The sequence below is a fragment of the Nannobrachium achirus genome (assembly GCF_963921795.1).
Source record: "Nannobrachium achirus genome assembly, chromosome: 4".
Classification (NCBI taxonomy): domain Eukaryota; kingdom Metazoa; phylum Chordata; class Actinopteri; order Myctophiformes; family Myctophidae; genus Nannobrachium; species Nannobrachium achirus.
Window position 1 is genome coordinate 23673235 of NC_137813.1, and position 27826 is coordinate 23701060.

General features: G+C 42.8%; 1 protein-coding gene across 1 annotated transcript in view; it reads left to right on the forward strand.

Moving 5' to 3' along the window:
- usp43b (ubiquitin specific peptidase 43b) overlaps positions 1-27230 on the forward strand; it is a 129461-nt gene extending 102231 nt beyond the window's left edge. The window contains exons 9-15 of the mRNA XM_080723874.1: positions 7959-8062; positions 12982-13059; positions 14304-14433; positions 18490-18832; positions 19434-19592; positions 20204-20377; positions 21733-27230. Coding sequence (XP_080580000.1) covers positions 7959-8062; positions 12982-13059; positions 14304-14433; positions 18490-18832; positions 19434-19592; positions 20204-20377; positions 21733-22901 — 2157 coding nt within the window. The 3' untranslated portion in view covers positions 22902-27230. The remainder of the gene's footprint in view (positions 1-7958; positions 8063-12981; positions 13060-14303; positions 14434-18489; positions 18833-19433; positions 19593-20203; positions 20378-21732) is intronic.
- The last annotated feature ends 596 nt before the right edge of the window (positions 27231-27826 follow it).

Sequence of the window (27826 nt, forward strand, 5' to 3'; positions counted from 1 at the left end):
TGCTTCCTCCTCCACCCCAGCCTCCACCTTTGCATGATCACTCTGGCTAAGCTCAAATACTTGTGATTGTCTGATTAAGTTACATGTCAATGTGGTTAAGCAAGTACTGTGATCTTGTCTAAGTTTCATGTCATGTTGTTAAGCTCATACTGTGATTTTGTCTAAGTTCATGTCAATGTTGTTAAGCTCAATACTGTGATTTGACTATGTTACATGTCACGGTTATTGCTATTTGCTATTCTATCCCTATGGGGGGGTATTGCTGCGTTCCCTGATTTTGCTTAGCATGCTCAGAAATGCCTGCACAAAATTCAGGGAGCATCTCCGATCGCGGAGCCCTTCAAACGCCAAGTTTAACTGTATTCCATTTATGCAATAAATGGTTAAATATCCTTGCCAATATCTTGCCGAGTCTATCTGTTCATTATGTTATTAATTGTTATATTCTTGACGTGAATGTTCCTGCCTAAACTGAGCAATCCTGCAAACTTTGGAAGCCAATATTAGCCAATTAGGATGGAACATGAAATATCAAATGGATCGGACTTGATCACATGACTATAGAGATACTGTGTACCGATTTGCATGATTTTTGGATAAAATCTCAAGGAATAATAGGAAAAAATGTGTTTTACATAAGTCGGCCTCCTGGTGGCGCTATAAAAGGCTGATGTGAAAAATGCAGGGAAAGGGTTTTTCCTTGGCCTCTAGGGAGTACGCTTACAAAGTTTGAAACTGATCGGTGGAGTTATAGGTAAAACCACAAATCGGCCTGTTATAGCTTGCTGTTTGGATACATGATTAACAGCACGTTTTTCCTTGGCCTCTAGGGAGTACGCTTACAAAGTTTGAAACTGATCGGTGGAGTTATAGGTAAAACCACAAATCGGCCTGTTATAGCGCCACCATGAGGCTGATTTCAAAAATTTGAAGTGGCATTTCTTCCTCGACCTAGTGGGAACGTGTGTGCGCGATTTCATGATAATTGCACTTTGCGTTTGGGATTTGAGGCATTTTGTTCAAAACGGCTCAATCCTACAAACTTTGGAAGCCAATCTTAGCCAATCAGGATAGAATATGCAAAATCAGACAGATCCGTGTCGATCACATGACTGTCGAGATACTGCCTACCGATTTGTAGGATTTTTGGACAAAATCTGTAAGAGTAGTGCACAGAAATGTGTTTTGGGAACATCGGCCACTAGGTGGCGCTAGAAAAGGCCCATTTGATCAATTTAGGGCAGAGGTTCTAGATTGGCATCCAGGGAATGTGTGTGCTCACTTTGGCAGCGATCGGGCCAATGGCGACTGAGATTAGGTGCTCACAAACTGCGAGGACACACGGACGGACGCACGCACGCACGCACGCACGCACGGACGGACACACGGACGGACGAAGGGGAAAACATACTCTCCCCCATGCCTTCGGCTGGTGGAGACAATTACCAATGGTAATTACCTCTGAGTGTAAATGCACCCTTACCCGTCCATGTTTACAGTAAACTCCCCACTAGTAATTTAACTCTTGAGTGTAACATTGGGCCTAAATGTATGCTTCCCTGTCCATTTGGTAAAATCCCCAGTATCAATTTAATTCTGAGTGTAACAATGGACCTACCGTGAATGGACCTGTCTACTTAGTGCCATTCCCGAACTAGTTTGGGATTTTGGAACCAGCCGTAGTGTGCGTTTTATATTAAATAACACTAGCGCGCATTCAATGTAACCCATGGGTGAAAGAAAACTCCTCACTGCCATTGGGCGATGATGTCACCAGGAAGTGTGTATTCTCCATAGGCTCCTATTCATTGCGCTGCAAAGAACAGGCTTTATGTCTGAATCTTTCTCAAAAAAAAAATGTTTAGATCGCAGAGAAACCTTTTTTGGTGGTTACAATTTTTCTTCTCTGTGTGAAAGTAAACATCCTAATCTACATCGGATCTAGTGATTTCCACAACATGGACATGATCGCGGCTTCCGGGGCTCTTCAAAATAAAGCGCAGTGAATGGCAGCACACTCTGGCACACTGTGTTTGGATGATTAAAAAATAATAGCACTTTCTGAGACTGTAAAAGCTCAAATCAACAGTGGGGATTTTACTCTCCCGGGCCCACATAGCCTAGTCGTCTGATCTGTAAATATGATTTCTCTCTTCCCCTTCATGCCAGACTCAGCCGGCTATTTAATTAAAAGCTAACGTGTACAGTCCAGTACAGTATAATCAGTTTACCTCTGCCAAGATTGGAGAAATGTTCCAATGGGTGCTTTTCATCCAAGTAAATGTGTCATTTGTAGCACCGACGCACAGCGTTAACAATTGACTGTTCTTCTCCTTCATCTAATTTTAGCCATGGCAAATAATGCAAGCCATGGCAAATAATGCAACCCCCCTCCCTAGAAAAAAGAAGAATACAAATAATAATAATAATTAAAAGGCAGTATAGCAGCCAGGCAGTCATTCTGTTACTAAAAGTACTGAAATGGCGAGGTAGTTCGCCCACTGCTCACCAAAGTACACAATGTGATATGATATGCCATATCAATTTTCCAATTTAGGCATTTAGTAGAAACTCTAATCCAGAGCGACTTACAATAGCAAGGTAAACACATAAATCAAATCTAGGATCATTGGTAAACCAAGAACCTAGCTAGCATAAAGCCCTTTGCACACAGGACAGTTGCGTTTTTTTCGTTTGCTGTATGAATAAAACGCATTGGATTTGGTGTGCAATGCTTTGCAGAATCGGCGCTGCGGATCCCAAAAGGAGTCATAAAAGGAGTGATGAGTTTTTTACCGCATGCGACAAGACGCACAAATTGAACTGAGTTCGATCGAGAGAAAAAAACACACTGCCGCAGCCACTCGTCGCACGGCTAATTATTATCCGGTGTGCATGAGGTCGTAGAGAATCATTGTTTTCTTTTTAAAAAATGAAATTATCCGTTTTATCCGTGCGGATAAACGTGCCTGTGTGCAAAGGGCTTAAGTCTCAACAATATAATTTTAAATCCTGAATACTAATTGAAGCCGAGGCTGAATTGGCCCGAATCGTATGAAAGAGGCACATGTTTGGTTCTACAGACTCCAACTTTCGCATGCAGATAGCTCAGATCATTGCCTACTTTGCCGTTACTGTACTTATTTTCCAGTAGAACCGCCAATGCAACCAATATGCCCATAAAAGGGGATCCTGACTACTATTTGAAGCCGAGGCCGAATTGGCCTGAATCGCATGAAAGAGGTCTCACAGCACATGGTTGGTTCTACAGACTCCACCTTTCGCACGCAGATAGCTCAGATCTTTGCCTACGTTCTTAGCTACTTCCCCTGCCGTTACTGTACTTGCATGATGTACAGTTGTACAAAACAAGGACTGAGAGATACAGAGATCTCCATATACTGTATGGGTACATATCCGTTTTACATCACACTGACATCACAATGACACAAGCGTGTGACTCGGTGGATGACTTGAATATGAAGATTTCAATGACTGTACAGCTTTTGCTGAAGAGAACAAGGATCAGTCGAGATCTGAGTTGGCTGAGGCGCAGACAGAGGAGACAAACATAAGACACAAGACCAGGGGAAAAGAGAGCCAGCTCTGTAAACGTTTTCTTTGTGGATAATGACAAGGGCACTACTGACAACATTGTTTATAGCGAACTCCTTTAGGATAATGGGCATAAAATGGACACACACAGACAGATACAGATATCTCCATATATGGGCATAAATGCACACCATATTATGGTCAAAACGGGACCTATGACAAATGGGGTTTGCATTAAAGGGCGGGGCATTCATTCCCTATTTACATCATTCCCGAGTATGCCGGTCTCCGACCTAGACACTCAAGGGCGGCCGAGCTTCTAGTTAGATTTAATAGGAGAGGGATGGAACAATATATAATTTGATCACAGGGAATTGAGCGTGACATGACACAATCAAAAGCACATTACTCAGTAAACGATACACATAATAATATACTGCTCATTATATCGTCGTTGTCGGGTGTAAACCTTGTATGTCCAAAACCGCACACACACAGTCACACGCATTTGTGTACACTGCAAAATCCTCAATGTTGATTTAACACTGAGCGTATACAAATGAACCTGATTTTACAGTGTATGCTCCTGTGTTCATGGTGCTTTTTCTCACACATTCTCTATCATCTGTGAACTACTGGGAGGAAGCAAACACACCTATGTAAACACATACCTACAGTATGTACAGTACACAAACACACAGAGAGAGAGAGAGAGAGAGAGAGAGAGAGATTGAGAGAAAGAGAGTGAATATTGCAGTTGAGTGGAACTTGCCTGAACTTCAGATAGCCAAAGAATTATATATGGGGCGCTTAATATATACAGTAACCATCTAACGGAATGTCCCTGCCCTGGTGAATAGAAATGTGTATAGAATGTAGTAAATTAATTATGTACAGTTGTTTTAATTTTGAATCATCTCGAAGCATGGAAGTAAAAACTTATCAACTGCAAACAGCTCTGTTTGGGATTAGTGCGCATTCTTGCGTTATAAATGTTGAACTTCTGGTATTTATTTCTGGTATGTATGTCACAGTTTCCATCAACCTGTCTTCCCCAGGCAGGTTGAAATAGCAAGGTTGTGGTTCCTTTGCAAACATCTTTGGGTGGTCTTTGCATGTACCCGCAAGTTTAGCGCGTTGAGCTCAAAGAGGGGCTTAAAACCGACCCTCATTAAATGAAAAGAAAACTAATTTCAGCTCTTTACTCTTTGCCTTGCATTTCAGTCCTTTGACAGTGAAATGACAGTGAGCGTGTGCAGAAAGGTTGATGTGTTCCATGAGGCCACGTTCTCAACTGAAAGCAACGTTTAGCTGCCTGCCTTATCCATAAACAGTGAAGTTCCTGAAAACGTACTTACTCTTCAACGTGTCTCACTTTACCCCAGCACTGGAGTAAACTGAGACAGGCCAGAGAAATCAAGGGGGTAAAGTGATCCACTTACTTTAGTTTTTTCACTTTAAAACTACCATAAAAACACAAAAACCCACAGTGTCGGCAGGTTAAATATGCACAATACAAAAATGGACATAGCAGAAATTATTTTAGTAGGGTTTGTCCTGTCATTTCCACCCATGTGTCAATGGGCAGAAAGAACAGGAGAAACCCTATGAAAAATTGATAAAAGGGTTTACCAAACTTTTCTCAGTTGATCCTTATGCAATTCTTCCTGTAGAATCCATTTCTGCAAAGTTTATTGTTGTATTGTGCATAACTAATGAGATAATTAGCATATTTAGTCAACTATTTAGGCATTCAGGTGAGCAACTTGTCAATATTTACCTTCTAAAAGTCAATGGTGTACTGCTCCAGATGTTTACCCTGTTCCCTGTTTTCCCTTTCTTCACAGGAGTCAAGCTTGTTGTTTGTGCTGGAGTTTAGCCGGCAGCTACACTCGAGATTTCATTTGAAGGAGAGGAAATCAATTTCATTTGCGCAAAGCACTCCTTCTTTCCTAAATCCTGACTGATATAAACAGTTCTCAGAGCAATATAGGCATGTTACGAAGGGAGGGCAGAAGGTATTAGACTTTTCGGTTCTTCTCCTCATTTCAGGCTTTCGAATTCAATCAAGAACAATATGAGCAAGTACCGTGGTTATCTCCAGCTTTATTATGTTTCTATCAACAAAATGAATCTTCAAAGTCAAGTGAAACTGTTCATCTAGAAAGGGCCTCATGGCAAGGGGCCCCATACTGAGAGTGTGTGTGTGTGTGTGTGTGTGTGTGTGTGTGTGTGTGTGTGTGTGTGTGTGTGTGTGTGTGTGTGTGTGTGTGTGTGTGTGTGTGTGTGTGTGTGTGTGTGTGTGTGTGAATTTAGGACTATATTGTCCTAGCTTGTGTCTTTCTCCTGTGCTTTCCAATAAGCCAGAAATGCCCAAAAGGCCATCTCTGTCTCTAACTGTTAACTGACAACAATCATGTCTTAAAGGAGTAGTTCACCCCCAAAATGACTTTTTTTCTATTGATTAGTTACGCCATGGAGACTAGAGTTCAATAATATTTTTAGGTTTTTGTCGCATTCCTAAGAAAAAAATGTGATAACAATAAATTTACTCCCATTCGTTCCGGATGGGGACCCGTTTCGAAACTCAATGGGGGTAAATTTACTCGAATAAAAATGTTGTCTTGTGACAAAAAACAAAAAATATTATTGAACTCTAGTCTCCATGGCATGAGTAATCAATAGAAAAAGAGTCATTTTGGGGGTGAACTACTCCTTTAATGATGATTCAATTCAGCAGACCCAACCTCTGCTTGCTGCGTACTCTAAATTTGATGCAAGGGCACAGGCCTGCTGGAGAGATTTAGGAGGTTTGGCTGTGAGTCTAATTTCTGTGAGTCTAATTTCTGTGAATGCTACTACACAAAATATTGATTCATCTCTCTCGCTGTCTGTCTATCTCTCATTGGTCTACTCTTCACCTCGATGCAATTAAAATCTCAATGTTGGTCCCAGCAGAATGAGCAAAACTGTGCCCAGCTGTGAAGTTATTATTTACTTATTTGTGTCTTGTTTTCTTATAATTTCTCATTCAGTAACAACAAGACTGTTCTGAGTGGTTGTGCAGCGTCATAATTGAGATTAATCTCAAAGTCCAACTCTGTGGTGCTCCGTTATTATAAACAGAATACTAATTCCACTGCTACAGTATCCTAACATGGGCATTGTGTAAAATGAATGATGAAAACATTTTTTGAGAAACTTGTTTGATGTTTGTTTTATGGCATGGCTCTGGAGACATCTAGATGTGTGTGTGTGTGTGTGTGTGTGTGTGTGTGTGTGTGTGTGTGTGTGTGTGTGTGTGTGTGTGCGTGCGTGCGTGCGTGCGTGCGTGCGTGCGTGCGTGCGTGCGTGCGTGCGTGCGTGCGTGCGTGCGTGCGTGCGTGCGTGCGTGCGTGCGTGCGTGCGTGCGTGCGTGCGTGCGTGCGTGCGTGCGTGCGTTTTGACATTTTATGTTTATAGTTTTTTTTTTTACATTGAACTTTAATTTTATTATGGAAAAGAAAGAGGGTCCTCCTTGCCCAAATGACGAGAAGATTGATTGATTGAAGATTGACTGATTGATTTAATGATTGATTGACACACAGGCAAGCCGAGACACTGCATTACCGCTCGCTGGGGCAGTACGCCGTCACCGGGACAATGCAAGACAACGTAGTTCGGCCTCAGGACGACGCCCGATAGCTCTATATCCATGACAGATCAACTTCTTCATTGTGCCTCACTGTAGACGTCATAGGTGACTGACGCCACATGAGATCTAGTATGAGATCTACTTGAGCTATTGCAATCATAGGTCGCAACTTAAGTTTACTATGAGAAACGTCACAGCTTGTCCGCGTGTAGACGTGTACACAATTTTACAGTCGATGGGTTTGCCACTCTGACATCATGCTCTGATGTCACTGTGATGTCCGGCACACACTTATCCACGTATGACATCACACAACCCGATATCACAGGTGATATCACCTATGTAAAAGTCCATATATGGTTATTCCCCACAATCCCTTTTATGCCCATATCTGAAGATCCCTGATGTCATCGAAATATATATCCCTGGCCAGATGGCCAAGACATGGCCCATATCTGTGTGGCTGGTTCAGATAGGGATCTGTATGGGCATAAAATATATTCTGTGGTTGTGATGTCATGGGAACCACTCTAACAGAATCCCGTTTATGCCCATATATGGAGTTCCCTGATGTCATCAATATTAAGCCCATATCTAACAGGACTTCATATGGGAATGCCCATATATGGAGGAAGACAGCCCATATCTGTGTGGCTGGTTCAGACAGGGATCTCCATTTATGGGTAACTGGTCCGATGTCGTCCTGAGGCGTCTTACTAGTTATACCCTGTCTTCTTGTTCACAGTGTCTTGTCATGGTGTCTTTCTAGAATGCCAGAGTGCTGTTTAATATTCGCGTGGTGGGAGGCTCAGCGTCCTACAGCTACCTGTCACCTCAAGACGGTCGGCCACTACACCACCCTGCCGTGGACAGGTGAGTTCAGCTTAGATAGACACTCAGCTTTTTAGAAAACATTTGACTATTTATGGTTTATCTGACCGGGGAAGACACAAATGCATTTTGACAAACGTGACAAACTGAATACACCAGTCACAGGTTGAAGTCCCTTTCTACGTATCCCCTGGTGTGTTTAAAATCCTTTGAAAAATCACTGCTCAATAAAAGTACATGTATAAGTTTGATCCTCCATAATTTGCGTAATCTAATGAGTATCCAGACTATGCACAAAGAACTTATAAGAAACACAAATCTCCACAAAAACATAACAAGCCAGTAACGTCCCCACTGCTGATGTGTCAGGGATGGGGGGGAGCACTTATTTTGTATCTGTAAAAAAGGTAATGTAGTCTGCACATCATTTACATGGTTCCTACAGAAATATGGAAGCGGAATGGAATTAGATTCAAGTAATTTCCAGTTCTCGATAAGTATGGAAAAAAGAAAATAGAAAGAGAAAAAATACGTTTCCAGACAATTGTTTTCCTGCAAAATATTTACCAATTTGAGAGAGAGCCGATCAGAACAGCTTGAATGTTGTTAAAAAATCACACCCGTGTGAAGTGGAGCTGTGTGTGTGTGTGTGTGTGTGTGTGTGTGTGTGTGTGTGTGTGTGTGTGTGTGTGTGTGTGTGTGTGTGTGTGTGTGGATCATGTGTACCGATGTAGCGTTAATGACAGTAATATTAATATCAATATCAATAAAAATATTAATATTAAAAATTAAAAATATTTTTTTCACAAAATGATGAAAAACATATTTTTACTTCTCGTTCACTGTTCAAAACGTAGATTCTTTATATTAGCCTAGGCATTTAAGATTCCAGTACCAATCACATTGATTCAAAACACACAGAAAGAACGTCAATGTCCACACTGTTTCGCTAAAATATGAAAAAGTGATTTATTATAAAAATCATAAAATGTACATTCAGACTAGCATAACTATGTCTGATTCTTCAAGCAAAAGATAGATAAATGGGTTCCTAGGGAAGTAGTAGGCATAGTATTTTAAAACCTGTCAAACTGTACAAAATAGATGGCAGGCTACTGTACATGTTATCCAGTGTTGCATATCGTTTCCCCAAAAACATATAAATCAAAACAATCACCAAAAGAAAAGAAATGAAAGAAATGAAATAATCGAAGATCATTAAACATTCAATATCTAACCCTACTCTATCTTAGTTGCCATTGACACAATGTAAACACTGCCTTACTGTGAGAGGTCCGTTTGCACATGCGCGCAGAGAGGATAAGAGGAGAGGGTTGGTTGCTAGCGTAGCAGCCTAGCATGTGCTGGAAGGTCGGCCATTGCAGCAGGGCGTTGGCTGTGTCATCGCCATGAGGCCTGACCATGCGGCTTGGATGGAGGCAGCCATCTTTGGAGAGCCACAGGAAGTAGCGTGTGCAGAGCAGGATGGAGAGGCACAGGAAGTAGCGTGTGCAGAGCAGGATGGAGAGGCACCCCCCCCTGGCTGGAGGAGGCGCTTGCTCAGGAGCAGGAGATCTTGCTGCTGTTGAGTGGTCTTCACCCACGTCTGTTGTCTTCACCGCTGGAGGGGGAGAGAGCTCGCACGCTCCAAATCTCACTGTCTGGGTATCTGGTTGATGTCGTCGTCGGAGTGGGAGAGATAGCGTGCCTCAATCCCACGGACTGGCAGTCCTGATGATGAGTCCGGCAGGACTCTATGTTGAGAGACCAAGTCGTGGTCACCAGGGCGTGGCAGCCCTTGGTGGCTGAGTAGTCTTTAGCCCTCCTTGTGTGTTGTTGGTTCAGTGATTTTTTTCAAGAGAGAGAGAGAACCAGGAAATGGTCTTTTAAAGTCCAGAGGTGTGGCCTCTCTGTTAGGCCTGCATGAGGAGGAGTTTGGAGCAAAGATCTCTGTCACCTCCCTGTTCTTAAATGAAGTCAAATTAAAACTCCTATCAACATTCTGAGGAAAAGTGATTTCCTACATTTGACCAGATATTTGTAATCATCATTATTTTAGACACGTGGAGGTATCAAGCATCATTGTTTTATATCGTTCAGAGGGCAGATGGGTTAAAAAGTTAAATAACCAAAGAAATACATATTCGTACATGTTAAAATCAATGCATAGTTGATGTACATCGTGTTAGAATACAACACATATGTTCATGTTATGGAATGTTATTTCATTAAGCTTTAATTCGCCGCATTCCATGATTCATGATCTTCTACATGTGGTCTGAGAGGCTCAGTACTGTGTGCACATGAAGAGAAGAGACCCTGGCAGGATGTCCCTTATCTTGATCGGCAGGGTAATAAAACACTATACTGGCACTTTGGAATGTGGTGTTGGGTGACACCATGGAGTAGACAGTCAATATCTCTTTTGGGGGAAGAAGGGTACATTCAACCGGTCCTAACACAAAGGGTCCATTTGGTTGAATATGAGTTATGAATACAATTCATAACTGTTCATAATTTGTCGTGTCCATATCTAGCGTTCAGGCTACACCGATTTTTGTGACATTTGAAGAAAATATGTAGGAAAAGGAGCAAAAAGTGTTTTGGAGAAAATTCAAGATGGCGGAAAATCTATCATGGCGCAAATGGGCGTGGCCTATATGGGGAGATGCGTCATGACCCAAGGAATCCAGGGAAAAAATATTTTTAATTTTCCGACCTACGGTTCAAGAGTTACAGGCCAAAACGTAAAGTGGGGTGTTATGGCGCCACCATGCGGCCAAATGACACAATTATTTTTTATTTAATCCTTGAAATCATTATGAACCTCCTCTCCAAGTCTTGAAACTCTAGCCCCTATGGTTTGCGAGAGACAAATAATTGAATGTGAGTTTTTGCGATTCCCATTATAAGTCAATGGGGAAAATTAATTCACTAATAAATTAATATCAATTAAACTATAGAACCTTTCTCTTAGAAAAGTAATAGCCCACGATTCCCGAGTAAGCCGGTCGATTTGACATATGGCGCGAGTGTGTGGTGGCAAAACTGTGGGACTAGTGGCGTGCCGAAGTTTAGGAAGTTCAGGCTACATACACACAGACAGACACACACACACACACACAGACCCACACAGCCACGTATAGGGAGCCTGTGCTTCACACAGCTCCAAAAAATAAGTATGATGTATGACAAAATGCACAATTCTACCTCTACATCAGTCTGCAAAACAGTTCTGAACATTTATGACTTATCATTGTGTAGCTCAGTCAGTAGAGCTGTCGCCCTAGGACCACAAGGTCATGGATACAATCCCGGGCACCACCATCTCAGCGTATGAGCAGCACGACTTGGGTGCTAGTCATGCGGCAAGTACTGGGAGCTGATGGTAGGTGTGGAGCTCCACCTCAGCAGTCCGTCTCCCAGGGGTCTAGCACATTGTAACGGGGACAGACTCCCACTTGATCTGTTGATCAGATTTTTGTTTGTTTGTTTCTAGAGTAACCCCAAAACCCCCCTAAGTCCATTGAGTTCAATGGATGGATGGTGCAAGCTTGAGGATTGGTCAAGCTTCACGTGACATCACATAATATAAATAGGCCACCACACTTGCAATTACACAGAATTGCACCTTTCTAGCTCTGGAATAGTACCAAATCCAGAAATCCTTGACCAAATGAGTTACATTTTATGCAGTAATATTAATTACATACTGTACATAGATAAGTAGGTCGGGAGTGGCTTATTGTCGGTATCAGCCGGTAACACACGGGAGTCTGTCCCCGTTACAATGCGCTAGACCCCTGGGAGATGGACTGCTGAGGTGGAGCGCCACACCTACCATCAGCTCCCAGTACTGCCGCACAGCTTGCCAATCCGTGCTACTCATACGCTGTGTTGGCGGTGCCCGGAATTGAACCCATGATCTTGTGGTCCAAAGGCAAGAGCTCTACCGACTGAGCTACCTGAACAGCATCACAAATAATCAAATATTAAGCTTGTCCGAACTTGAGTTGTGCAGACATGGGGTTCCAAGACGCTAGTGCATTTTCTGTAGCACCTTTCTGTATCGATTTAATTAAGTTTAGTCTTTTCTTACTTTGCTTATATACTGGTATAGCAGGTACCGGTATATAAAGCAGTGTTAGGAACATCATGGCTCAGTTCTACTAGTAGCTATTGCGGTATAAATTCCCAGGGAAGATTTTCTCCTTCTCTCTCTGAAGAGATCTGAAATCTGCAGGGTTTCTTCCCCTTTGGCAGCACAGAGCCCAATACGCACTGAAGCCAATCTATGAGTAGGCCTATGGAGATGATGGTGATCACTGATCATACACCAGTTTACCACCAGACACCACTTTTTGACCAGGACAGAGAGAATCCAGGGAAACAGGCAAACGACTGTGTACTGTGTGTAGTAGCACCTATAGTTTCTCCCTCTTCTTTCTATCTCTTATCCTCTTTCTCAACAGATGATGGAATGCTGGCATTGTTTTTTTGGTGATATGCTCCCACCTAGTGGTCACAGAGTACCATGTGGTAGCCATCTATTCTACTGTATACTGTTCAATTTACTGCATTTGTATTCTGTTGAGGACACTGTTGCGTGTGGATTGTGATTTTGACTTGTACCTTTAGTTGTATTTTGTAAATACTGAAACCTATTTTAGTTTTGCAAACTGGCACGTGAATATGAAACGAACTAGAATAGAAACCGCAATAAATCTACCAAAAGATGTGTTAGAATTTGTTGCAATAGCACAGATGATAGGGTCTTTTTTAGTGTTTAGTAGAGTTTATCAAATGAATAGGTACTAATCAAAATCAGTAAGTAAGCAAACCCATTCGGGAATTTTTAAATCTACTCATTTTGGGACACATTTGGCATATTTAGCAACATTTCAAAACTGTAGAGTTGATTTGACCCCTAATCAGCCTGATTTGACCCTAATGTCCCGCAGAGCTCTGAAGCTGTGTAGTTCCGGAGGACCGCCTCACTTGAAGCTGATCATCGAATGGGAACACCGGATTAAAGACTGGTCAGTCCAACTACATAAAGCATTGCTGTTGAACAGAAAACGTATATCTCCATATTTAATCTTATGTACACCCTCACAGTCACAACACATAAGATGCGAGATCTGCTATTTTCACAATTGGAAAAGTAAGTAAGACAGACACAATATCACAGACAGCACAGTTCTAACTCTCTATTCTGTTACAAACACTACTTAGCTAGATAATCACAGCGTTTACTTCCATAATAATGGATTTTTACACGTTTTACAGAGATTTAATTTCTTTGCTAAATAGTTACTATATCGATTTTAAAGCATTGAATCGAACCGTATCATATCGCCATGAATGAACCATTATCGTCCATGTATCGTATCGTTAACCATGTATCGTGATGCGTATCGTATTGTTGTTAAAACGGTTCATCCCTACCTGTCAGGGTACCCCCTTATGCCCATATATGGAGATCCTCAGGATCCAGGCCCTAACTTGCCAAGGCCCTGCTTGGCTTTACTAATTAACAGCCCGTATATGGAGATCCCTGTACCAATGTCATCAATATTAAGGACATATCTGGGAATGCCCATATTTGGTAATGCCTATAATATGGGCATGTCTTTACATAACATTGTTGACTATCATGCTGGGGTCTCCATATGGGTAACTGGTCCGATATGAGTGAGGTCGCATGTCGCCCTGAGGCGTCTTACTAGTGCTTTATACATAGTATATGTATACCGTCCCAGAAAAATTGAAGAAAATCTTATACTACTAACAATCTACTAACGATCCGAGGTAGCGTTATTGGACACGCAGGAGGAGGGGCTGGGAGCATATGGACTGCAATAGCCTTTTTCATGTGATAATGTGGTGTCCGAGGTGAAGGCTTATGTATGGCTATTGAGGTAATAATGACCACTGGTCATGGAGTTTTGAAGTAGTTCACAATTCACACATACAGTATATATGTTACAGCGATTATTTCATTTGGTGACCACACACGTATACATACGTATATAGTATATACACACGCGCATGTGCAGTGCACGTGCCGTGCATGTGGAAGGGAATAATTATGGTACACCCTCTGAAAAAACCTTGAACACACCACTGTATTTGAACCATGCCATGATAAAAACAATAGCATCTGACGGCTCATTGTGTTTGTTTCGGAGCAGCAGTGGGGAGTGTGAAAAAAGGCAGGAGGCATACACATATACATCAATTTCACATTGAGCATTTTGAACTGTTGTGTTGTGGAGCGCAGCCTGTTCGGCAACATCCAGGAGGAGGTGGTGAAGGATGCAGAGAGTGTGAGGAACCAGCAGCAGCAGCATGTCCAGCAGTACAGCTGTACCCTGGACGAGTGCTTCCAGCTCTACACCAAAGAGGAACAGGTACTGTCAACTAACACAAGCCCATTGATATTAGTCTTTATGCCTGTGTCCCCTCCTAGATACACACACACACGCGTGCACACACACACACACACACACGCACGCACGCACGTACGCACGCACGCACGCACGCACGCACACACACACACACACACACACGTTACGCATCACTGAACAGTTACACATCATTGACATATTGAGGGGCCTCTCTCTACACAACACAGAACCAAAGTAATTTCACTTAGACCCATGGGGACACCACAAATGCAACAAATATCACTGTTGCAGATTCCAAATTGGAATTGCTTCAGTTCTTCCCATAGTTATCGTTACAAAATGTGAAAGGTTGAACCGTCGTAGAAACACTATTTACCCCCACATTTCCATGGGTCCTGACAGTTGCACCCCATGACTGACTGGAGCGCCCCTTTCTAGTTCAACCCTGTTACTTTTCACAATGACAGCGGCTTGCATAACTAGAACCAAGTCAGTTAATGGACACTGACAGTGTACTAATCATCCACCCAGGCACCCACACACTTCCCTATACTGCAGCCTATTAGGCAGCAGGACTGACTGCTAAATACATACTGATGAGCTAAGAGTTGATGAGTCATGAATGTCTTTCACTCTGTGCCGTCCATTTACAGCAATTACAGACGGCCTTATCAAGAACGTTTGTACAAAAGTGCAAGGTTTACTGCCATGAATGCTCAGTATGAGGCCTTCTGTTTATTGGGCAAAGCAGTAATCATGTTCATAAAGAATATATGAGTTCACGCTGTATATTGTTTATACACGCAGAGACAGATCAGATGACTGAAGTCACAGACTGCCCACCCATCTTGTTTTATTAGGATTGTAGAGAGCCAGGAAGTTGAGACAGAGCGAGGGCATATCTAACATAGATGGACATGTCATGGATGTTACGATTGCGCCCATAGCCAAAAGTGCACCGTTTTTATTATGTTTGGGGCAATCGGTGTCGGAGGGGTACTATTTCTACATTGCAGTATTGATAACAGTGGTGGAAGAAGTACTCACATTTCTTACTTCAGTATCAATTCTGCAATGTAGAAATTACGTTAAGTAAACGTCCGGAATTCAAAATCTACTTGAGTAAAAGTACAAAAGTATTGGTATCAAAATGTACTTAAAGGGATATAACACTTTCAAAAAAACCTTTGGTAATTTTATCATCTAATCAGGCTTTTATGAATACCCTGAACAGTTTTTAATTAGCTTGATTTAATATTTAGATATTTGATGTAAATGTTACCAGGCCCTCCAGGCCCAGGGCCTCTCCCCACACACACCCATTGTAACTTCAAACTTCATTTTAACCATGATAGATTCATTAAAAACACCCATTATCTTTTCTGGTGACTCATAATACCATCCTAATACGTGAGCAGACCGTGTTTTTTCCATCACTTTTTTCATTTATTTTTAATAATATTTTTTTTGAATTTCATTTTTTCCATTTGACCAAATAATTATTAAAAATAAATGAAAAAAGTTATCGAAAAAACACGGCCTGCTCACGTATTAGGAGGGTAGTATGAGTAACCAGAAAAAAATAATGGGTGTTTTTAATGAATCTATCATGGTTAAAATGGAGTTTGAAGTTACAATGGGTGTGTATGTGGAGAGAGGCCCTACCACTGCTCCCTGTTGAAAGTGGAATATCCCTTTAAAGTACCAAAAGTAGAAAGTACTTGTTATGTTAGCTCAACATAACAACATAACATAGTACTTGTTATGTTAGCTCATTGTGAGCTTGTAGATCAACTATTTTCAAATGGCCGAAATATACATACTGTAGGGCTGAAGTGGGTAATGTATGTTTTGTAATAAATCCAAATCTACAAAGTAACTAGTAACTAAAGTTTTCAAATAATTGTAGTGGAGTAAAAGTACAATATTTGCCTCTGAGATGTAGTGGAGTAGAAATAAAAGTATTGGAAATTGGAAATACTCCAGTAAAGTACAAATACCCCAAAATTGTACTTAAGTACAGTACTTAAGTAATTGTAATCCTTATTACTGTGGCCGGGTCTAGTAATATTGTTCATCTCCCATTACTGTTGATGTGTTATGTTGTGTTAATCTTTTAGTGTATCCTCTTCTAAGACACATCAAAAGGACATTACAAACTGCTTGATAGATGGATCGGACTATACCAATGTGCTTTGTTGCATGGTCTCTGTGAAGGTTGGCTGGATGGTCAGGCTCCACACATTTCTTTTTTACATCCCCAAAGAAATCTGTGCAGGATAATTCAAATGGCAAACCCAGGCAAAATAATAATTCATCTGGCCAAAAACAAAGTTCCAAAAATACAAAACAGAAATGAACACTTGACGTTGACCTTTAACTCCATATCCTCATTAAAAATTGTTTCTGGGAACTATAGTACTGTGTGCTGACCTTTCTTCTCTTGCTTAAGTACATTATGAACTCTTGGGGGATGTATAGAGTTTATAGAGTGAACAGGCGGGCTTTGACATTACATTTTTAAGACACACCATTGAGTGAAAATGTCCAAGGCACTGCCACGTTTTCATGGTTAGCCTAACTAAGTGTTTTAGAATGTAAGTGATGTTCAGTATTCCTACTGCTGTTTCCACCTTGTGGAAATGAAGGATGAGGCCAGAAATCATACAGGCATCTTGATACATACTGTAATAACACTGCTGTTGTGATGTTTTGCCGCCACCTTGTGGAAATGTAATGATGGGGCAGGACGGCAGGTAAAAGGTGTCAACCAATTCATAGGCAATCTCCCACATGTCGAGTGGGAGACTGGAGTTCTATCTAAGCTCTGGTCTAAATCACTACACCAGCACTATTTTACCCCACTGATTTTGAAGATAGAAGTTAAAGAACTTTATTCTGAAATACAATTGCCTGACAGGAAATGTCCCCCACTTCTCAGTCCTTGTGAGTGTTACAGTAGCGATATGGCACGTGTCCTTGGGGCTGTTTGGAATTGGGAATTGGCATAGTCATTTTCATTAATCTAGCACTTATCTGGACTGAAAAGGAGAGGGGGACAATTCCTGGCAGGCAAATATGTTCCTTATTGGAGCTTTTAGTTTTTTCTTCCTTTTTTTATGTTTTTTCATACGTCAGGGCAATAATGTTTCTGCACTGTCAAATAGTCCTACATATACTCTAAGATAGCATCAAAGTATCGATATTGTGAGACTTCTGCGATGTTTTCTAATTTGCCCAAATGCAGACAGAAACCCTGTGGAGCTTCATTATTCAGTGTTGCTATTTACTTCCTATCTTAAGACCCACTGCTCTGTTTGCACACAATCACACACATTTTGCGGCGCTATCATACACATATTCTTGTCACACTCTTTTACACACATGCACTCACCCTGGACACAAAGCAAGTCACAGTCCATTTGCGTTTCCACAACGAGGCTTTTGAAGGCGAGATAGTCAAAGCTCTCAGCAGGAGACTGCCAACAGCTCGGCTCAGTCTGCAGGCTGGTTTTTCCCAATTATTTCTCTCAGTGTCCTTCATCTGATCATCATGACAATAATAAGAAGACCAAGCCCTTTTGTTCCAGGATGATCACTGACCAACACTAGGCCTTCCAATGTTAGCACACAATTCGTGCATGAAAACCATATTGTCACTGTCGGGCAGAAACCTTGTATCTCCAAGTTTCGCAAAGTAAAGCACTGCTTCATCATATGGCCATCGCACAAAAGTTGTGTGCGAGGCACTGTGTGCTTGTAGATCAGCTGTTTTCACTAGTTTAAATCATTTTAAAAATGATATATAAACAAACGGTTTTGGACATACAAGGTTTCCACCCGACAACGACGATATGTTTAATATACATGAGGCCCCTGACAATTTTAGAGAAAACTGCTGCGCTCTTTGTTTTAGTTTAGCTGCAGGTGCTGAGGCCCCCTACAATTTACAAGATTATGTACTGTATATTATTTTGACCCTTTCTCTCTGTCTCCCCCTCTCTCCCTCTCTCCCTCTCTCCCTTTATCTCTCTCTCTCCCTCTCTCTCTCTCTTTCAGTTAGCACCAGATGATGCGTGGAAGTGTCCGCACTGCATGCAGCTGCAACAGGGCATGGTGAAGATGAGTCTGTGGACTCTGCCCGACATACTCATCCTCCACCTGAAGCGTTTCCGCCAAGTGGGCGAGCGCCGGAACAAGCTGACGACACTGGTGCGCTTCCCCCTGGCCGGCCTGGATATGGCACCGCATGTGGTGAAACGCAGCCATGGCACCCGGCCCCCTCTCCAGCCAGGCTCGTGGAAGCGGCCGGGACCTTCCGACTCGGCCTCCCCGGACTTCCTGTATGATCTGTATGCAGTGTGCAACCATCACGGAGGGATGCACGGGGGGCACTACACAGGTGTGAATGATGCCACGTATATTCACATACAGGCACGTGCACACATAGACATCAAAGGGGGCTTGAGCCCCTGCCCTTTTATCCGTCTGTATAAAGTCCAGACCATGAATGCAGTTTTTACTATGGTGATAGAAACGCAAATGCCTTCTTTCCATTACATAAATGAAGGCAGCGTGCAAGAGGATTGCCTTGTCCAAACTCTCCTGAACTTGAACGCAGCATCTTATGTTGAAAGAATTGCCCTCTCTGTGTTGAAGTCGAGCATCGAAAATAGCCGAGCTCCAAGCTCAAAACACGTTGCGTCGCAGCGCAGCGCGTTGTGAACTTGGAGGTCTGCTATTTTTGAGATTTTCACTAAAAGGCTCTTTTAGGAATTTCAGCGCCTGCCACTCTAACATTCTCTGCACGTCCCGGTTCACATACAACCCATGAAGGGTGAACGTATGAATCAAACGCAGTATTATACTCTGTCACAATGGGAAGAACTGTATTTGTAAGGTCTCTGTTTTTGCATAAGCTCCACAGGACATACTGTATATTGACACCTTTTTCATCCATTATGCATGCTTTATCTGGTTTCCTTTCTACTTTGCCATCACAGCCTTCTGCAGGAACTCGGTAGACGGCCAGTGGTACAACTATGACGACAGCAGCGCAGAGCCGGTTCCCGAGGCGGAGGTGTGCACGCGAGGAGCATACATCCTGTTCTACCAGAGACGAAACACCATCCCCCCATGGTCTGCCAGCTCCTCAGTCACAGGTTAGCAGCATGGTCACCTACTGTAGCTGTGTTCAGGTAACAATTATGAAGAATCTGTACGAATTATGGCAGCCGTGGTATCAAGGTGTCTGAAGTGTGATTGCAGTACATACATCAGATTCCCACGAGCCAATAAAATGTTCTCTACTACTAATAAGAAGCAGCTTTATGTTCCTTCTTCTTGTCTGACAGATGGAATGAATAACAGCTTACAATGCTAACTGGGGGTACTTTAAGTACATTTTGATGCCAATACTTTTGTACTTTTACTCAAGTACATTTTTTTTTACTCAAGCAACATTTTCCTCATGGAGCTACAAGTCCAGGTCAGGATTAAACCATGAACTCTCAGGACCCTTTAACCTAAATGGGACATGGTTTAAAACCATTATAAACTGAATGGGACATGGTATAAAACCATTATAAACTGAATGGGAGTATGGGACATGGTAGGAACATCCAGGCCGATACAAAATCAGGAATCAAATCCATTCTTTTTAACAATTCTAAATGACTTTGTAATTACCCGGTCTATATTCCAGGTAATATTTGGAACGAGGCCACAGTAGAAATCTTTTTTTTTTCTCTCTCTTGTTTTTCTTGCTCATCAGGCTCCACTAGCTCGTCCACCTCGGACCACTGGCTGATCCGACTGAGGGGAGGCAGTAAGAGGGGCAGCCTGGGTTCTGCAGGATCCACAGTGTGCCCTGCTGGACCCACGCCCGCACCACATTCCCCCGAGCTGCCTGTGTTCCGGGATGAAGCTCCCAAAGCACTAGAGACAAGTGAGCAAAACACTGACACAGCATGTTATGTCATTCAGTAATCATACTGTACACAGAGATCATACACATATATCATATATTATATACTGTATATTAATGCATGTAAAGCATATAAATACTGTATATACTTATTATTTATTTATTTATATCTATCAAATGAGTTCCGTTTTCTCTTCATTTAAATAGGATAGTAGAGAGAGAGACAGAGTGTAGAAAGTGCAACAAGGTATCCAGCTGCAATCAAAGCGGGCTACACATTCAGGGCCGTAGCGTGTCTAATCAGCGCTCTATGTGAGCTCTCTCGAATGCGCCTCTCTCCACTCGCGTGCGCGCGCACGAGGTTTTCGGACGGGTTTGGGGCTGGTTTGGGTCCACTCCCTCTATTTCGGCGCCCCCTCTAGGATGGCGCTCTAGGCGGCCGCTTAGCTCGCCTATAGCTAGAAGCGGCCCTGTACACATTCTCACTCCCTGGTCCTAATATGGTAGCAATTTGGACAAAATATACTACGACACGAGGGAGTGCCGTTTCACTCCAAACTCATAGGATGGTGCGCCAGTAAAAACTAGTTAACACGGTAGCGCACCATCATAAGCTAACTGGCTGAGCAGTGAGCACGCGCCCGTGCCGAGCGGTGTTACTGACGCCTACTTCTGCCGACTCAGCGTATCGATTTTATACATCATGACTTCCCCATCAACATGTGACGCTTCAGGAAAGCCTATCAAACATCTGACACTTGTTCACATGTTGCCCAGCCCAACTCATCTGCTATTTTAAAAAGTGTAGAATATTCTAGGAACATTTTAACAACACACCTCCTCCCACACCGGCTGGTTAGGCCCCAAAATAACAAACACCCGTTTGCGGCACACCTCACATCAATCTTGTTTTACCTTTGTATTGTTGTGCTCATGGTCTCTTTTGTTGAAGTACATTTTAGCTGATACTTTGTTCATCACCTTATATTATCATGTTCTTTATTTTATTTAAGCCTTATTTAAGTTCTTTGTTATTATCAGCCTGTGAAGCACTTTGAGACAAACTTTTATGAATTAACATTTCGTCATTGTCAGGCAGAAACCTCATATCGCCGAGTTTCAGATTTGTACATTTTTTCGTAAAGTAAAGCCCTGCTTCATCATACAAGAGTGTCCCACAAAACTAGTGAAAATAGCAGATCTATGAGCACACAGCACCTCGTGGTGCGAGGCATTGTGTGATTGTAAATCGGCTATTTTCACCAGTTTAAATCATTTTTAAAATGATGAATTAAAAAAGAACAGTTTTGGACATACAAAGGTTTCCACCCGACAACAACGATTTCCTCATTCACGGTCACTCTGTCTTGCTCTAGATGGGTTTGTAGCCGAACCGTTTGTCCGGGGAACCCAGGGCAGGAGCGTGAGCATGAGGTCACCCACCAAGCCCAAGGACACCCTGAGCAAGGTCCTGCCTCTGCGCTGGTCGTTCCGCTCCAAGGATCGCTCCAAGCATCCTGCGCCGGCCCGACCTGGGGAACTGGTGGAGTACCTGGAGTCAGGACGCCGGCCACGCTGCACCAAAGACCCCATCATTACTTTGGTGGCCACTCCGCCACAGGCGAAAGCCCCCACAAGAGCCTCTGAAGCTGGGGAGAGGGACCTGGGAAGCTCCCCCAGTGGCAGCAGCCTTAGCTGCGCGGACAGGCCCAGTTCAGACACATGTGACTCCCCCAAAATGCCAGAGGGACAGAGCAGGCCGGCTGGGGAGAGAAACATGACCAACAGCGGCCATGTTAAAAACAAGGATAACGGCTCACTGGTACAGAGGACCTCCAAGAGGGTTAGGCAGGACCAGGGCAGGACCCTGGACCTACACTCCCAGAGAGGGGCTATGTTGGGGGGGCACATCAGCCACAGTGCCCCCCCGAGCAGGGACTCCACACTGAAGAGAGTTAAGGTCCAGTCAGGGCTGACACCAAGGGGTCAGAGGGACTTATTACAGATGATCATGAACCCTGAGGAGAAGAAAGGGCTCAGGGGGGGAGAGGGAAGGAGTCAGGACAGCCTCTTGTCCATTCTGAAAACTGGCTTCACGAGAAAGGATATTCAAAGGACACCCGGCAAGGGACTTGACAGACGCATGAATGGCCACGGCCAGCCGGGAAAGGCGGTAAACGGTCATTTGGCGAGGATGTCTCTCTCCAACGGAACCCTGACTGCGATCGTGTCGACGGACGACAAGAAAGCCAGTGGTTTCCGGAGGAGTGACATCCATAACGGCAAAGCGCTGCTGGTCAATGGAAAGGTCGCGAGTCAAGGCGCTGCCGACATCAAGCGTGCACACAGCTCCAGCAACATCCACACAAAGCTGGACCTGACCCTGCGCAGGTGTGCCTCCCTGCAGAGGAACGGGGACATAGCAGCCCCTCCAGGCCATCGCAGCCTGCTGTCAGAGAAGCCCAGTTATGCCACCCTGCAGCGGACGCGATACAGCACCACCTCCCTGGGCAGACAGAGACCCGTTCCAGAGTCTTGTTTCTGAGCCTGGTTTCGACTAATCCAGTGGCACAACCATTTTTTTTTTAAATGTTTTGCCCGGGTTGCTCGGTGCCACATTGGGTGTATGGAGTTGCAGTGAGCAAGCATATGCAACATACAAGTTGGAGCACATTCATAGAAATTATATCGGCGGATTAGAAGACCCGTCAACTGAAGAAGGGGGTCATTTTGATGATGATAATCAGCACAGTTGTGGTCAGTAAACAATGTGGGAGGTTGGACCTGCCTTGCAACCTTGCAATATAACCTGAAGGCTTCTAACACCAGAATTGTGAGAAATGACTCAGAAATTACCCCAGATTTTTTGTATTGTTTTGTTTTTGTTATTATTATGATAATATTATTTTTCTACCCAGTAACCATGATGATTTGAATCAGTGACTGGTCAATGGTTACCTTAGTAGTGACTGATCATGTGGCTATATTTGTTTCATTGTAAGTGCCTCTAACAATCTGAAATGATTGTTCAACACTAAGACCACTGTATTGATTTCCTTAGGGTCGTTTCATACCGTTATAAGGAGCCTAACTAATTTCGGTTCGGGAGGACGCCCCGACCCGAAATTATTTAGGTTTGGGGGGAGTTCATCCATACTTTCTTAACGGCTAGTGCCGAAGTTGCTTGTAAATATTGGAGGTCCGTGGCATGACAACGTTTGTGGCCGAAACAAATTTGACTTTCCCTCGCGCTGCACGCTGAATGACTGGAGGTCCAGTGAGTGAGTAGCAGCTCCAGCGGGGCCGGGGTCTCTTCTCTCTCTCACACTCACAAACGCTCGATCGAGCTCTGTAAAAACATTTAATCTACAAGCTCACATTATAGACGTGCCGCCTCCCTTGCTGCATGCATGTCATCACACAGTCACAACTCGTCGTGGAAAACCTATCAACACGGAACACTAGCAAATAGCAATTAGCAAAGTTGTGTTTAAGCTCTTCTTTTGTCTTTAAAACGGTCGGCGATGCGTTAGCGATACACGCAGCTGTGTGTGTGTGTGTGTGTGTGTGTGTGTGTGTGTGTGTGTGTGTGTGTGTGTGTCGCGCGCGCGCCTCCCAGTCCACCACTCTTCGTCTCCAGCCAGAGCGAGAGACAGCTGACTTGTGTCCGCTCTGCGAAGCCCAATACACGGCCACACAAGCATTTGAAAGTCGGCGTGTCTCCCTCCCAAACGACCGCTGTTTCCTTGGATTCACAGCCGAGAATATGAACGTGAAGCCGGGCTGAATGAATGAGAAGACACCGCTGAGTACCGAAATGAAGTCGGGAGGTCACAACATTTCGTCAGCACCGTAGAGCCGAATTTAGTCGGTTGACGCCCCCCCGAACCGGGGGATGCGAACCATATTTGGGTTTGCCTAGTGCCGAACCGAACTTAGTTAGGCTCCTTATAACGGTATGGATCGACCCTTAGGGTTAAACCCAGAATGCCACCTCACAGTTATGGTACAGGCCTAAGACGGAACTGCTTTGAAAAGAACATTCCAGTTGACCCTTTGTTTATTCTTTGCCTATGTGTGTTTAAAAAACGATAACTATGCAGAGTTACTGAGAAGAGATACTGCTGTAATGTCCCTTTTCTGTTTTATGCTTGAGTTACCAGCGGATACATGCAAAGAGGAGAATTTAATGATTGCTGTGTGTGTGTGTGTGTGTGTGTGTGTGTGTGTGTGTGTGTGTGTGTGTGTGTGTGTGTGTGTGTGTGTGTGTGTGTGTGTGTGTGTGCGCCAACACCCTTCTGCACTGTAAAGTGGCTGCTATGAACCCTTATAGTTGTGTGTTTGGTCATTTATAATACATATATTTTCCTCTATGCACTTTAAAAATAATTAGTAATCTTTTCTCAGTGCCACGCATATGAGAGCGTCTCTACCATTTTCAGACATTGTTCATGTTGTTTACAAAGAGAGCATGTCCATTATTATGCATTGCTAATTTAAAGTCACCAAAATGTATATTAAATGGACAACCTTTTTTCTTCTTTTTTTCATATTTTATATTGTAATTAGAGAAAATGTTTTAAAGCTATACTGTGTAAGATGCCCAACTAGTGGTCATTAGCCCTATAGCAAACCGCGGTCGCGTCCGCGTCTTTCGGCCGTTTTTCGTACCTTCAGACCCCCGCGTCTGCCTCCACCTCGCTGAGATCTATCTTTTGAGGGGTCCCTTGTTCCTGTGCGTTCAGTAATTCCAGAGATACGGACTCCTTCACCCTGCCTGGTAGGCGAAATTACCTAGAGAAGGGATGGTACAAACGGGCGACAACAAATATGGCTGCCATAGCGACCCCACTTCAAGATGCGCTGTGATTGGCCGGCAGTTGTATAACCCTCGCTGTGATTGGCCGGTAGTGTGATGACGCAATTTTGGCGCGAGATCCGGTCCCCGGCAAGGATCGCAGTTTACATATATAGAGAAGGCTTTACAGGCTGAAATTCACGGAGTGGGTGTTCTAAAACTTTAGCGATTTAACAGTTAGGACAATTTTAAGATTTGTTTTATAAAAAAAGTTACATGGTATAACTTTAATGTACTGCTTTCTATCGTTTTATTGATTTTGATGATTTTAATTTCAGTGGGTCGGGGCATGCGTACACGTGGCTAAATATGTATTTTTAGACGCAATGAGCCCATTCCCAAGATCCACCGCAATCTTTCATGGGCAGATTTGACTAGTAGTGTTACTGTAAATACTAATAAAAAAATGCTGGCTTATTGTATCTAAAAAGACACACTGAAAATCGCTAAAAGGATAGAAAGCAGTAAATGAAAAGATTTTAATACTCATCTTTTCTTTTCTCTAATTACAATCTAAAATATGAACCTTGGTTGTAAAAAGAAAAACTAAGTTGTCCTTTAATACCGTAGCTAAATTGGCAAATTGCTGGAGTTACCGGTACTTTTAATTTGAATTCATTTCATTAACTGAATGAAGTGAAAAGCATGATGGCTGTTGTTGAAATCACAAAAAAAGAGTGAGGGTGCAAAAGCCACTTTTTGTTTGGAGTGATTAACAGTGCATGTGTAAAGTGGACATCTTGAGAATCTTTCTCTATCACACATACTTTATAATTTCTCCTCCAGTTTAGCTCCCTGTGTGTGTGTGTGTGTGTGTGTGTGTGTGTGTGTGTGTGTGTGCGTGCGTGCGTTCGCGTGTGTTATGTTTTGTAGGTACATACGGTATGCATGCATACGGGAAACTAACGCTCCTATTCACTGCAAACATCCTCAGTAAAATGAAGCCACCAAAAGTAAGGGCAGATGCATACTCAAATTTAGTTCGGTTCGGATCGGGGAGTCACAAAATCTTGGCATCACCGAACAGCCAAATTAATGGCGCTACCTGCCCCCCACCGAACCTCTGAATGACGTCATATTGTAGTTTAGACAGAGCCAAACCGAAATAAATTTGTCTAAAAGTGTAGTATGCATCCGCCCCAACAGGACCAATAGGTCTTTACAGTCTTTACAGTCACAGTCATTGTTCCACAGTACAGTGAAGCACACACCACATCAGACAACTAATAATTTATACTTAAATCATAGCACAACCATGTTGCACAACTACATATATATTTTTACAACACAAATACGTGTTGACAATAATCCTAACATGTTGAGATTTTCAATATTCCTGTACAGGGTGCAAAGATAAGCTTCACTTTACTTAAACCTCATTGATTTGTTTCAATTTTAATAATTGTATAATTATTGTCCAATTATACGTAATATACCATCCTCTATTTTAAATGCTATGGGAGTGCACAGCAGTCATCGTAGATCTTTCTAAAGCCATTGCTCTCAGTGAGTAGAGAATGCAAGAAGGCTGCAGTTGTGGTCCATCATTACATGTATTTTAATGACCAGTGCATCCTTAAAAAAAACCTTGCATCAATTAATTCAAAAGTGGGTTGCACACAATCTTCTCTTATTTAAAATTGCTTTTACCCAACAAGCAATTGAAGATTAGAAAAGACAATTATTATGTTGTGTTGTTATTATTATACTTTTAACACTCAGCGAGCATAGATTCTACAGCACCAAAAAATGAGCACTTGTGTGTTGTGGAAATTACCTTAAGTGAAGGCTATTGTTTGATAAGAAGTTAGTGGGAAAATGTGGGGTCAACTATATTTTATATGCAACATAAAAGAAAAGATTATGTGATATGTAATTTACGCTGTAAAATTTGAGGTCACTGGATGAGGTCTCTAAGAAGCACAAGTGGACATGAATTAATATATACAGTAGTCGACCCTGTATCTGACTGCCTGTAATGTCTGCCTAATATACTGGAAGTTAAATGAATTACAAATTAAACACTTTTGTCCTCACAACTAATTTCAGTGTGATGTACTGTGATGTACTTTTCCATATGACCCTCTCTTACCTGCATGTGTCACTCTTTATATACAATACTTTTACCGACTGTATCTGTTTGCATTCTCTGTTGCAGTTCGATTACAGGAATGCCATATTTGAGCACACGCTATATATATATATATATATATATATATATATATATATATTATAAAGGCTTTTCTGCCTTTATTGATTGTTGCGACCGAAGGTCAAGTTTACCATGAGAAATGTCACAGCTTGTCTCCGTGTGTGTACACATTTTTACGGTCTATGGGTTTGTCGCTCTGACATGCTCTGATGTCACTGTGATGTCCGGCACATCTTGTCCATGTATACGTGTATCTCTGAAGGTCACGCCTGACACTGTGGTTCCCTTGACACATCACTGTGACATCACAGGTGACATCCCCTATGTAAAAGTCCATATATGGGTATTCCCCAGAATCACTTTTATGCCCATATACCGGTATGAAGATCCCTGATGTCATCGATATATATCACTGGCCATGATGGCCAAGGCATGGCCCATATCTGTGTGGCTGGTTCAG